Below are 14293 nucleotides of genomic sequence, written 5' to 3'. Positions count from 1 at the left end.
TCGACGGGAGATGCTCTCCGGTCGACTTACCTTACTCTTCTTGGGGAGCTGGAGTACTGGAGTTGACTGGAGAGCACTCTGCTGTCGATTTAGCATCAATCTCCTGGTAGTGAAGACAAGCCCAGTATCAGCGATTCTGGGGCTCGTATAAATAGTAATGTCCTCCACAGTAGTGTATCTAACTGGATACTGGAGAGTGGAATGGGCTTCTGTCTCACTGGTGCCAACAGTGTTATTGTCTTCAGATAAGCCACAGTCCTCAGTACCAATTCCTTCCCTCTCAGCACTGGTATCCTTTGCCAGTACTGAGGATGGTCCCATCCCTTCAACTAGAGACAGTTTGGGGAGCAGGTTTGCCCCTGGGTGACAGGACACCAGTACCATATGCCTTGTGAACTCCTGACACTCCCATAACAGCACAGAGACTCACCTGACTAAGAGGTGTCAGGAAGGACGTCCTCTCTTTTTGCATAAGAACTTGGGAAGGGGATTTCTCATGTTTCCTGTGGGAGTGCTTGCTCTTACCACCTTCACATCTGCTTGAGACAGTCTAACTGTGCTCTGATGTTAGAGCCAGAGGCCAACATGCTCGCAGAGGTACTTCTCAGTGTCTCTGGCCAATGCACAGGGGGGTCTGACAGTCAGGAATGGACTGTGGCCTCATTGTGTGGTCCATGAGGAATATTCCAAGCCTGAATTCATGGGCCTGACAGGTTCATCTAGGAAAGATCTGGCAGATATTGCACTGGGCTTCACCAAGGCAATAGAGGCACATATTGTGGTCCTCACTGACCAAGAAAGCCTGGGAGCAGGCCATTCAGATCTTGAATCTAAGGATCCTGGGCATACTGGGGACCTTGTACAGGTGGGTGTCCAGATACGGGGGACCCCCATAGCCTTAAGAACTACTAATAATCTTTTCATCAATAGCCAAATGCCAGTTTTATTTCTCAGAAGTATATATTTTAAAATGTTAAAAGCTGCCCTGTATCCGAGATAACTAAACCAATAAGTCAATTGCAAATTAAGAGTCAGATCCAGTTAGTGCAGTGGCTCTCAAACTTTTTTTAACTGATGACCCCTTTCACCTAGCAAGACTCTGAGTGCAACCTCCCCCTTATAAATATATAAAAAAGTGTTTTTAATTTAACACCATTATAAATGCTGGAGGCAAAGCAGGGTTTGGGGTGGAGGTTGATAGCTCGCAACCCCCCATGTAATAACCTCGTGACCCCCTGAGGGGTCCCGACCCCCAGTTTGAGAACCCTTGAGTTAGTGAGCTATAGAGGCTTTGCACTGCTCTGTTTCTTGTTCATGTATGAAATCTGATTATTAAAAAAACAAAATTCACACAAAAGTTAACCTAGGGAGAGATTGGCTAACCATTCTAAACGTGTTAAACTGTCTAAACTAGTTGCTAAGTGGTATTTCAAATTATGCTAGATAACAAGTATTAATAAGATTAAAATAACACACACACCCCTACCTCTTTCTCCCCCCCCCCCCCCGTTCTTCCCTCCCCCAGTCTAGACACGGCATTAGATCCTGTAGCGCTTAAACATCTAACTGCCTTAGAAAGCACTACAGTCCACAAGTTATGAATACCCTGTTAGTTGTTCTGCCAGCCATTAACATCTCTTGTCTCAAAAGCGCTCCTGAGGAATGTAAGCCACACAGACTAAGTATACCCGGGGGGCATTTACAGACTCTGCAAGAAATCTCAGCCAGAGACTACAGCCACATCTACACGACAGGCACTATAGCAGCACAGCTACAGCATTGCTGCTATGCCACTGTAGTGAAGACATTTCCGACATCAACAGAAGGAGTTTTTCAACTCTGTAGGTAATCCACCACTCCGAGTGGGAGCAGCTAGGTAGACTGAAGAATTTTCCCATCGACTTAGCTGCATCTACACCAGGCATTAGGTCAGCATAGGTTAGAACTCAGGACTGTGAATTCTTCACTGACAGTACTAGCTATGTTGACCTAACTTCTATGTATTGACCAGGCCCTCGAGAAACAATCTTTTATGAAGTCTTCCAGGGACTCTGTAGACTTTATAAAGCCAACAGGGTTCAGAGGTTTGAAAAAAAAAAATTGTAGTTCCAAATTTAACCCAAACTTTTCCAAGTTATATCAGAGAGATTCTTATCAGGGACCTCATAATAAATGAGCTAAGCTAAGGCCTGGTCTACTTGAAAACATTATGTCAGCATAACTATGTCACTCAGGGGTGTGAAAAATCCACATCCCTGAGTGGCATAGTTAAACCAACGTAAGTCCCTGTGTAGACTGCGCTAGGTCAACAGAAGAATTCTTCCATCAACCTAGCTACTGTCTCGAGGAGAAGGATTACTTATGCCGACGGGAGAACCCCTCCAGACGGTGTAGGTAGTGTCTACACTGAAGTGCTACAGCTGCAGCTGTGCTGTTGTAGCATTTTAAGTGTAGACAAGCCCTAAGATGTTTTTAAAAATTAGACCGTTTTTTTTTTTTGGGGGGGGGGGGGGGAGTGAAAAACCCAGAGGTTCTCACAACTTCAAAGTTTACATAGATCTTGTCCAAATCCCCTCTGCACCTTTCCCAGCTCCCACGTTTTTTTCTGGATTACAGCTCCTAGAAATTTCAGGCAGCTTAGTTTGGCAATGTTAAGAGGTGGCTTTGCAACAAAAGGTTTATAGCAAAGATATCCACAATCTCAGTTATGAGATGACTTCCCTACATAGTGTCACTGTTCTGGCCAAATACTTACCAGTGCAGGCCACTGTGCAAGTGAGATCTGAGTTCCCTGAAGTAGAACTGGATCACTTCGAGGAGCCCATACCAGTGACCCTTCCAGCAGCAACACTATGACCTCTTCAGCATGAACTTTCACCCAGGCATGTTGCTTCCAGTTGCAGCCATCAAACTCCACAAAGATCTACAAAAACATATTTAACATGTTTCAGACACCGTAGGTGGGTGGAAACCCTACAAACCCACATGAATAAAGACTTCAGCTTTAGTCAGGAAAATTAGTATCACTTGAGAACACATGCTTCATATCAATATTAGATCGTCATGTCTGCATAGCTACCCCCCCACACACACACATTACCAAAGAGACAAATCAGAGAAGTGCATGGTGACTACAGAAAACTGGAAAGAGTTCATTTCCTCGTTCTCCCCCCCATACCCCACCAATTTCAGGTATTGTATCTTTCCATGAGAGATGAAAGACATGCTCCAGTTGCCCCCTTACCCTAAAAATCCAGCTGGAAGTAACACACTCCAAACAGGCCTCTCAAAGATCATAGAATTATAGAACTGGAAGGGACCTTGAGAGGTCATCTAGTCCAGTCCCCTGAACTCAAGGCAGGACTAAGTTTTATCTAGACCATCCCGGACAGGTGTTTGTCCAACCTGCTCTTTAAAACCCCCAATGATGGAGATTCCACAACCTCCCTGGGCAATTTGTTCCAGTGCTTAACCACCCTAACAGTTAGGAAGTTTTTCCTAATGGCCAACCTAAACCACCCCTGCTGCAATTTAAATCCATTGCTTATTGTCCTATCCTCAGAGGCTAAGAACAACAATTTTTCTCCCTCCTCCTTGTAACAACCTTTTATGTACTTGAAAACTGTTGTCCCCTCTCAGTCTTCTCTTCTCCAGACTATACAAACCCAATTTTTTCAATCTTCCTTCATAGGTCATGTTTTCTAGACCTTTAATCAAATATATGGATTTTTAACTGCTTTCAAACCCACCCTAAGTTTCCAACAGATTGGCCCAACAGTTATGATAAATTGTTACAAGTGCTATTCAGTCAGGTATGCTTCATATCCAGAGAGCACACTCTAAACAGGAAATTCTTCTCTTACATTGGGTGGGCACTGCTATTCCATTCTCTAAAATATGGACACACACTTCTGTCAGTGTTTGGGATTATCCAGATTTATCTACTCACTAGAAACTTTGTAATATATTAAGTCTCCCCTAAAATACAATTGCAGTGCACTTTAGCATATTAACTCTCAATCTCTCAGGTAGCATCCCTGTTTTTCAGCCAGGTAAATGGAAGTACGGAGACACTGATGTGACCAGTCTGAAGTTACACAATGAGTGGTGAAGACAGGAGCAGAATCCAGGAGTCTCAGTCCCTAATCTAACCACTAAAAGGACACTGCCTTCTGTAACGAAGTGGTCTCTGGCGGGACACAACTGAGGGCTTGCCTACATTACCCGCTGGATTGACGGGTAGCGATCGATCCAGCGGGGGTCGATTTATTGCGTCTAGTCTAGATGCGATAAATCGACCGTTGAGCGCTCTCCCATCGACTCCGGTACTCCACCAGGGCGAGAGGTGCAGGCGGAGTCAATGGGAGAGCGTCTGCCGTCAACTTACCGCAGTGAAAACACCGCGGTGAGTAGATCTAAGTACGTCAACTTCAGCTACATTATTCACATAGCTGAAGTTGTGCAACTTAAATCAATCCCCCCACCACCACCACCAATATAGACCAGGCCTGAGAGTATCAATTCAGGACAAATTGCTTAGAGCAGGGCAGTTACAGCCCAAGGCTTGGTTTCCCAACCAGCCAGAGATGACTTTGGTTTTACCCCTCTGGCTAACCAGAAGTCATACAAGCAATTCCCTCAGATACGCCAGTTCCTTTGTTTCACCACCAGCACCGCTCCTTATGGGGATGACTGGTTATGGAAACCAATACCCCAGTAAAAGAAAAAAGGTTCTCCCGATCCCAAAGGACCAAGCCCAAGACCCAGGTCAATATACAAATCAGATTTTACCCACAAATCACACAGTTGCCAATCCTTTAGAATCTAAAGGTTTATTCATACAAAGAAAATATAGATGAGAGCTAAAATTGGTTAAATGGAATCAATTACATACAGTAATGGCAAAGTTCTTGGTTCAGGCTTGTGGCAGCGATGAAATAAACTGCAGGTCCAAATCAAGTCTCTGGAACATCCACAGCTTGGATGGGTCATTCAGTCCTTTGTTCAAAGCTTCAGTTTGTAGCAAAGTTCCTCCAGAGGTAAGAAGCAGGGTAGAAGACAAAATGGAGCGGTTTCCAGAGCCTTTTATATCCTCTGCCATGTGGAGCTCTCCCAGCGCTGCAGGTACTCCACCTCCCCAAGGGGATTAGCTTACAGCGCTGGGAGCCACTGTTTACACTGGCGCTTTACAGCGCTGTAACTTGCTGCGCTCAGGGGGCTGTTTTTTCACACCCCTGAGCGAAAAAGTTGCAGCACTGTAAAGCACCAGTGTAGCCAAGGCCTTAGAATCAAACACATTGAGATACAAGTACACAGCCAATATTCATAACTTCAAATACAAAAATGATACACACAGACAGCATAATCATAACCAGCAAACTACAACCTTTCCATAGACACCCCACTTGACCTCCTCTGTACAAGACCTGGTGCAACCATAGGACCCTGGTTGCAACAATGATCCATACGGTCACAACTCATGTCAACAACATCACACCTTCTCAAAATCAAACACTAATGCTGCCGCATTCCAAGCTTTTGGGTATGTCTACACTACAGGGACTATACCAGAATAGCTAAGGCGCCGTAGCTATGCCACCATACCCCTATTGTAGACACAGCTTATGTCAATGGAATGGATTTTTCCATCAGCGCAGTAACACTACCACCCTCCCGAGCTAGGCTGATGGAAGAACACTTCCGAGTGCGCAAAACATCAGTGGTATGTTGTACGTTACAATCAAGACTTTTACTAATTGACAAAACGTTACTGAGGGCCAACAGCGAAGGACAGAAGCTGGAGACCACCCACGCTTCCCCACCTCTCACCAAAAAAGCTTCTGAGCTCCACAGGAGAAATAATATTTGTAGGTGCTCCCCTAAAGAATTCCTAGACTCCCTTAGCACCTAAGAATTCTACATCACTACAGTTAGCTATTCATATATAGGCAGCCCTTTTATTTAGGACACAAATATTAGTCAGAGTGATGCGTGCGTGCAAGTAAGCTACCTTCCTCAATTCAACCTATTAAAGCCAATTTTCACTGGAATACTGAATGGCACTTCTACTCTACAAGAATTTGCACCCTGCCAAATTTCTACTTTAGAAGGGCTGTTAAAAGTTGCCAAAATGATTTTTCCCCATTATACATTTCTTCCCCCTCCCCTCCAATCATTTTCAGATAGCTGAACTTTTTGTAAATTTTTTTTTAAAAATAATTTCTCTGGTGGAGATCAAGGCTAGAAAATTCTAGCTCAGAAGGTGAGAAGTTTCAAGAAGTTATAAGCAACAAAGTGGTGGGAATAGTTGCTATTTCTGACACGTCCTCAGTGTTTTCCCTCTTCCTTTTTCCTTCATCTTTGGATACTTAATTTAGACATGTGTGCAGCCTGTACAGTTTTTGTATGTAACTATAGAGAGCTACACAATTTTTGGTTCTGAACCAGTATCAAACAGATTATTTTTCTCATGAAAATCTGCTAGCTAACTTCTCCAAGGCCAACCAATACAAGGAAGAGGTGGCAGAGGCTACCATTCCAAACAGTGGAGCACAATAAAGAGGAAGCTAACCAGCCTGAGACCAACAGGTTTTACTCTCAAGTGTCCACATTCAAAGCGTAGAAAATAAGTTCTTTATTTTGCCCCAAATGGCTGGCATTGAGTATGCACAAGACAGAGAATGACTTATAAAGACTGCCTGAAATACTTGTGTGGATTGATTGCTGTGTGGATATAAAAAAGATACACATACACCAATAATCATATTTTCAGACTATTTGCAAAGTGATGTATAATGCAGATTCACATGGAGGCTGTTCAAGACAGCAAGAGCTGCAAAGAAGGAAGCTGATGCCAATAACATGGAGATTGTGCAAAGGGAAGCAGAGGCTCTTGCAAGGCAAGCAGAGGAGAGAAGTAAAGACAAAGCCAAGAAGATCTGAGAACAAACATAATACGCTCTTCGTATGTGAGAGGTGGAAGGCAGCAACATACCGCACATGCTGGAATGTCAAGAAGCCATGGTGAGGGTGCTGCAACAATAGAGACGTTTGGGGTGTCCAAACACCTTAATTTGAATATTTATTACATCTGGACTTGATTTATTCAAATTTACATTTTAAAAATGTTTTCAGAGGTTTTTAAGACAATTAGATCTTGTCTTCAGTTCTGAGTCTGAAGGAGAAAATTATTAAATAATATGCTAAGGCCTTGATTACATTACCCTTTATTCTCCCAAAGTTTCTCACCATTTCTACCACTGATGGGGTTACTAGTCTAGACAAGGACTCCTGCTGCCAGTAGCATTTTTACACTGTAACTCTGCTCAGAGCAGGTATAAGAATACCAATGGTGTCTTGTTTATACTACCTGATTGCTGGTGCTGGGAAATTTTGTTGAAAGAGGCTAGTGTACACAAGTCCTTAGCAAACTATAGAAACCCACTGCTGCTGCTTGAGGTGAGACCAGCAGAGACTTGCTCAAGTTCCTGAATTCCCCACCCTATGGAGTAAGTCTCCCTTAGGCTCTATCCACACTAAACAGTTTCTAATAAAGCTTATTCTACCAAGGATTATGAGGAACACAATTTTGGCAGTGTAGAGACAGCCTGATGGACAAACCTGTATAACCCTTTGTTTAGTTTATTGCAACAACGGGGAACACTAAAGAGCCAATAAAGAACTAAAATTGAGCTTGCCCCTTTTTTTGCATCTTTGTGATGTATGAAGGCAGCCTGGAAGGCCTGAGTAGAAGACAAGTTCTTTTTCAACTGGTTACTTACATTAGCATTCAGGTCTCATATACCATGGAAGACTATGGTCTTGTCAACAGTAGGTTTACCCCTCAACATCGCAGTTTCCCACCAGTTATTCAGCTCCATACATAGCAGCAATAGGAGGAGCACACATGTAAACAAGACACCAAACAGATACACTGGTTTTACACCACATCTAGAGGAGTGCTTGGAGACAGAGCAATGGGTTACCCCAGCGCTCTGTGCTTTCGCCAACCCTGTTCAACCTTTACATCAATGACCTGCCAACAACGGAGTCACAAAAGTTCATTTACGCAGACACCATCTGTTGTGGTACCCAGGGCCAGACGTTCCACGAGCTTGATGCCACCTTAAACCGGGACATGACAAAGTTAGCTAACTACTGTAAGACTTTGTGCCTCCAGCCAAGCGTCATAAAAACAGTCTCCAGTTTGTTCCATCTTCATCACGCCAGCGCAAGCAGAGAACTGAATCTTTATCTGAATGGTCAGAAGGTGAAGCATGAAGTAGAACCGGTCTATCTAGGTGTGACCATGCCCACCTGAAGAAGACAGCAGCTAAATTTAAGACGCGCAACAATCTTCTTAGCAAACTGGCAGGTTCGTCATATGGTGCTCATGGTCCAACTCTGCGGATGTCAGTTCTTGCCACCTCGTATTCGGTGGCGGAGTACTGCACACCAGTATGGAGCCAACCGTCACACACCAAACTGGTGGATACACAGTTACCTGCCGCCATGCGTATCATCTCCAGCACCCTGCGTCCGACTCCACTCCCATGGCTCCCAGTTCTGAGCAATATTGCTCCTCCTCATATCAGACGAGAGGTTGCCACTGGCAAGTTACTGGAGAAAGTACTCGCCAACTCAAGCCTGCCACTGCACAATGACCTTTTTAAGCCACCAGCTGCATGTTTGCCATTACGTTGCCCATTAGGGTCTCATCCACCACACCAGGATGTTAGGGCGGAAACACTCTGGCGGGAGGAATGGATATCTGTTATAATCCCAAACCAGTCCCTCATTGCCGACTCCACAATTTGCCCGCCTGGTTTTGACCTGCCCCGTCGCCAATGATCCCTGTTAAACAGGTTCCGGACTGGGCAAGGTTTCTGTGCAGCCAACCAGTATCACTCGGGCCTTCGTGACAGCCCTTTGTGCAGCTGTGGTGCAACACAGACGATGAGGCACGTTGTCAATGAATGCCTGCTGACTAGATTCAGCGGTGGCCTAGAAGAACTGCATTGCATCACGCCACTGCCATCACTTGGCTAGTCAACTATGCACACGCTAAATAAATAAATCTAGACATGGTACAAGCATGATCATATGGTAGTAAAATCATTGGTAGCCTGTTGGTGCTCTCAAAAAGGTCTAATGTAAATGCAACCTAAGGTAAAACAAGCAGAAAAAACTTTACATTTCAAGTCTTTATATAACATGCAAAAGGGAAAAACATACAAATGACATTCCTAAAACTGAATCACCTTAATTATGTAACTGTCTGAAATTTTACCTGTTGAAATGAAGGATGGTCCAATAGTTAGAGGCTAGCCAGAGACCCCAGTTCAATTTCCTGTCTTCACAGGCTTCCTGCACAACCTTGATCAAGTCAATTAAGGTTTGTCTACACTAGCGACTATAAACGTGTCAATGCATGATTTTGTGCCATAAACCGTTATCCAAACGGAAACCCTGGAAGCACGTTTCTGAAGATGAGCAGAGGATGAGTAGACCTAAGTACCTGAGGCATGTGGGTAAGTGAACACTTAAGGGTGTAGCACGCCCCTGTAACTGTGCGTTTGCAGTGTGGACTAGGTTATGGGGCCTGTACCAGGACTCAATTTTCAGCAGTCCTGCACTTCCAATTCCACAATGCACTGAAATCTTTTCTTCCTGACCCTTACTCAATCTATAAAAGGTACCTGTCCCCTGTATGCTCCCAGAGTAGTGTGCTGTTCTGTAGGATAAGTTAGTTAAAAGAGAAAAAAAATGTGTAGGTCACATGAAGTGCAAGTTTTGTTAGTAGTGTTGGGAAGGCCTTGAAAGAATGTGGCTTAATAGGAAAAACTGAACCTGAAAGGTAAATGATAAGACAGGAGGAAAAGTCCTCGAAAAAAGCCTTTAAATTATAAAAGATGGTTACAAATTGGTTAAAAGTTGTTCTGTAATGAATCTTTAACATACCAATGTTATCTTACAAAAGAGGCTCAGTCATAAATTTTGTCTTCTTCAGCCTAAGAAAAAGGGTCAACTCCAAGCTGCACAAAACTGGTTCTTAGTTAAAGTTAGCAATTGGCAATTGCATCACTTGTTTGTTAAGAGGTATAAAAAGGTGAGCTTTTAAAGAGTTCATTACTAATGTCTGTCTGTCCATGTTGGACACAGCCAACATGGATTTCAGCATCCTGAGCCTACTCCTGTTATAAGCAAAGATCGGGTACTTACAACTGTATGTTGGTATGAGTGTGATGTTTGTTTAGACATTTATACGGGTGCTTTAAATGTGCATTAAATAGCATTTAGCCTTTGAAATCAATAAAGGAATTTATAATTAAACTAATGTCTGGTGGTATCCTGCATAAACAATATCAACAGAATGTCCAACATGTATTAACCACCTCAGAACAACAACTTCCTATTATACTATTTTCACAGCAATACCAATGTACCATGAAGGAAGCGCCAAAAGCAGTCGCTTGGCCCACCAACAATACCTGGGAACTCAATATCAGGGCAGACTACCTTCTACTCCACAATTTTGGACGGAGCAGTTGAAACATTCACCTTTACAGTGAGATTTCAGAGAGGCTGGCACAGGCAGACATCCACCGGACAGCAAAGCAGTGCAGGGAAAGAATGAAGTATCTGAAGTTCCTGTACTGGAGGACAAGTTATTCCAGTCAGTCAGGCTGGGGACATCACTGTTTTTGAGGAACTGGACCAGGTGCTGTCCAGCACCCCCAATACTGACCCTGAAGTGCCTCACAATGTCCTCATAAAGCCAACTGGCCTCACTGTCTGGCAGAGCACAGGAAGGAGAGGGTGAAAGGGCAGAAGGGATCATGGAGCTGCCCTCTCTAACCCCTACCCTCCCCCAAGACAAGATGGGTAATGAGGTGATTCTCCACCCATATCTGGAGAACCCTGTTACTAAAGCCAGAGAACGACTATAGGGTGGAATGGCGCTGCAGCAGGAACCAGAACCCAAGGCTGGTAAGTCAAAGTACTCCAGTCCTCCCCACCAATACATCCTCTCATACTGCTAAATCCCCAATTGTAACATTGGGGGTATCTGAACTAATATGCAACTACTTTTGTCGTCCTCTTCTATATGGAACATAAGAATGGCCATACTGGGTCAGACCAAAGGTCCATCCAGCCCAGTATCCTGCCGACAGGGGCCAATGACAGGTGCCCCAGAGGAAGTGAACCTAACAGGTAATGATCAAGAGATCTCTCTCCTACCATCCATCTCCACATGGTATGCACTGCTCTGTATCTGTGTGTCATGGAGTTCCTTGATGAACCTGTGTCATTGTCTTCCCCATCCCTCTTCCCAAACTCCTCTAAGTCCCCCCACGGAACCCAGCCCACGCTGTGCTCCATGCTGAAATCTTGCTCAAGCAAAATAATTATAAATCAATCATTTTATTCATTTCAGATGAACAACAACTACAGAGTATGTGTGTTTCAAAAGCAAATTTTTGAAAACACTTTGCAAATTAGAAATCATTGTGCCCCAGGGTCTCTCAATTAATCTGCTACTCGGACAAAGATGGTCCCCATGCCTTGCAACCCAGGTGGAGTCCTGCTTGGTGAAGAAAAAAAAAAAAAGAAAAAAAACACTGTTAGCAAAGGGGGGTTTTACTACTGCTGGGAAATTACTGATTAAACCCTTTAAGAACCTGGAGATGACTGGATGAGCAAAAACAGAGTTACCATCCAATGCATGCATGCACTGATTGCCACCAGGTGAACCCATACTGAGTTAAGGGAAAGATCCAACTTCTTGAGGGTAGTGAGATAATCTAAGATATCATATCCATTGACTCAGGAAACAGAGAGCCACTTGCCCCACAGAACCACTTCCATTTTGCAAGATAGGATTCCATGAGAAAATGTTTCCTACTGTTAGTAAAGACAACTTGAACATTCTGGAAACAAGAACATTCTAGATCCATTGCCCATCCAAATATCAATCCGTGAGGTGAAGAGTGTCCAGGTAGGATGTCTGATCTTGCCATTCTCTTGAATCAAAAGATCTCAGAAAGAAGGAATGCTGATTGGCAGTCAGGCTGACATTCAGAAGAATTGGAATCCAGAACTGCCTGGTCCATCCGGGCATGATGAAAATGACTTGTGCTCTGTCACCTGGAATCTTTCGCAACACTCAAAGTGGTGGGATAGAAGGAAAGGCATAGTTTAGGCTAAGGAAGTAGGAGGGCACTGCTGCTACCTGCCTCTAAGCTCCTCTTGGAACAGTATATGCTGCACATCCTGTTTATCTGAGAGGCGAACAGGTCCCAGGTAGAGATTCCCCAATGATCAAAGACATTGTTCAATGCTGAAAAACGGTTACCCACCTTTTTGTAACTTTTGTTCTTCGAGATGCGTTGTTCATGTCCATTCCAAGCAGGAGTGTGCACGCCGCGTGCACGCCCGCCGGAAGATTTTCCCCTAGCAGCGTCCGTAGGGTTGGCCTCGGTGCCCCCATGGCGCCCTATATAGGGGCCTGCCAACCCTCCACCCCCTCAGTTCCTTCTTGCTGGCACTCCAACAGAGGGGCAGGAGGGTGGGTATTGGAATGGACATGAACACTACATCTCGAAGAACAACAGTTACAAAAAGGTGGGTAACCGTTTTTTCTTCGAGTGATTGTTCATGTCCATTCCAAGCAGGTGACTCACAAGCCTGAACCTAGGCGGTGGGGTCTGAGTTAACTGCGGGCTGGAGCACTGCACGGCCGAAGGCTGCATCATCTCTGGCCTGGTGCGTGATGGCATAGTGCGACGTAAATGTGTGGATTGAGGACCATGTGGCAGCTCTGCAAAATTTCCTGCATCGGGACCTGGGCCAGGAACGCAGTGGAGGAGGCCTGCGCCCTTGTGGAGTGGGCCGTGATCGGCGGGGCAGGTACGTTAGCCCGACGGTAGCATTCTCGGATGCAGGCCGTGATCCATGAGGAGATCCACTGTGACGAGACTTGGAGCCCCCTCTCCTGTCGGCCACGGCAACAAAGAGTTGGGTTGATTTCCTGAACGGTTTGGTTCTTTCAATATAGAATGCCAGGGCCCTGCGGATGTCGAGGGAATGCAGCCTACGCTCCTTGCCGGAGGAGCGTGGCTTCGGATAGAACACAGGGAGAAAAATGTCTTGACCCATGTGGAAATGGGAGACCACCTTCGGAAGGAACGCCGGGTGTGGCCTGAGTTGGACCTTGTCTTTGTGGAAGACAGTGTATGGAGGCTCAGATGTCAGCGCTCTGAGTTCAAACACCCTCCTGGCCAAGGTGATAGACACTAGGAACGCGACCTTATATGAGAGAGATAACAGAGAGCACGAAGCCAGCGGCTCGAAGGGGGGGCCTGTGAGGGTGGAAAGGACCAAATTGAGGTCCCAAGCCGGGACTGGTTGATGAGTATGCGGGAACAATCTGTCCAGGCCCTTGAGGAAGCGACCAACCAATGGGTTTGCGAAAACTGAACCACCTTCCGCTCCTGGGTGGAACGCTGAGATGGCCGCCAAGTGGACCCGAACCGAAGAGAGGGAAAGCCCTAGCTGTCTCAAATGAAGCAAGTAGTCCAGGATGAGAGGGATCAGGGCGAGCAATGGAGCCTGTCCCTGCTGTTCGGCCCAGATGGAGAAGCGTTTCCATTGGCCACGTATGTGGTCCTGGTGGAGGGTTTTCTGCTACCGAGAAGGACCTGCCTGACCTGCTGAGAGCATTGCATCTCCACAGGGTTTAGCCATGGAGCATCCAGGCTGTAAGGTGGAGCGACTCCAGGTTCGGGTGACGTAGTTGGCCCCGATCCTGTGTGATCAAGTCTGGGAGCAGGAGCAGCGTGAGGGGCACCCGTGTGGACAGGTGTAGGAGCGATGTGTACCAGTGTTGGTGCGGCCACACCGGAGCTATCAGGATGACGAGCGTGATCCCTGCGGATCTTGAGGAGTACCCTGTGAACCATGGGAATCGGGGGGGAAGGCATAAAGCAGGCTGCCTTCCCACGAGAGGAGGAAGGCAGCCGTCAGAGACCCTGGACTGCGCCCCATGAGGGAGCAGAAATGTAGACACTTCCTGTTTTCTCTCGAGGCAAATAGGTCTATCTGACAAAGGGTACTCCTGCGCAGACCTCAAGCAGGTCGAGCCACCACTGGAGGGAATCCAGCACCGTTCGGGGGAGCGTCACCACAGAGTCTAGGGCGTCCCTGGCTGGCCGGTACACGGTCGCCAACCAGGACTGGAGCGGGCGCAGCCTAAGCCTGGAGTGGCCCACCACATAGGTGCACGCAGCCATGT

At 45.8% G+C, this 14293-nt stretch overlaps 1 protein-coding gene across 1 annotated transcript in view; it reads right to left on the bottom strand.

The window, feature by feature from the left end:
* KDM3B (lysine demethylase 3B) overlaps positions 1-14293 on the bottom strand; it is a 120497-nt gene that overhangs the window by 88686 nt on the left and 17518 nt on the right. Inside the window, exon 2 of the mRNA XM_065409234.1 lies at positions 2756-2923. Within this exon, the coding sequence (XP_065265306.1) occupies positions 2756-2923 (168 nt within the window). The remainder of the gene's footprint in view (positions 1-2755; positions 2924-14293) is intronic.

Source organism: Emys orbicularis, chromosome 8 (genome assembly GCF_028017835.1).
Source record: "Emys orbicularis isolate rEmyOrb1 chromosome 8, rEmyOrb1.hap1, whole genome shotgun sequence".
Classification (NCBI taxonomy): domain Eukaryota; kingdom Metazoa; phylum Chordata; order Testudines; family Emydidae; genus Emys; species Emys orbicularis.
Note: the sequence above shows the minus strand (reverse complement) of the source record. Positions and strands in the feature narration are given on the sequence as shown.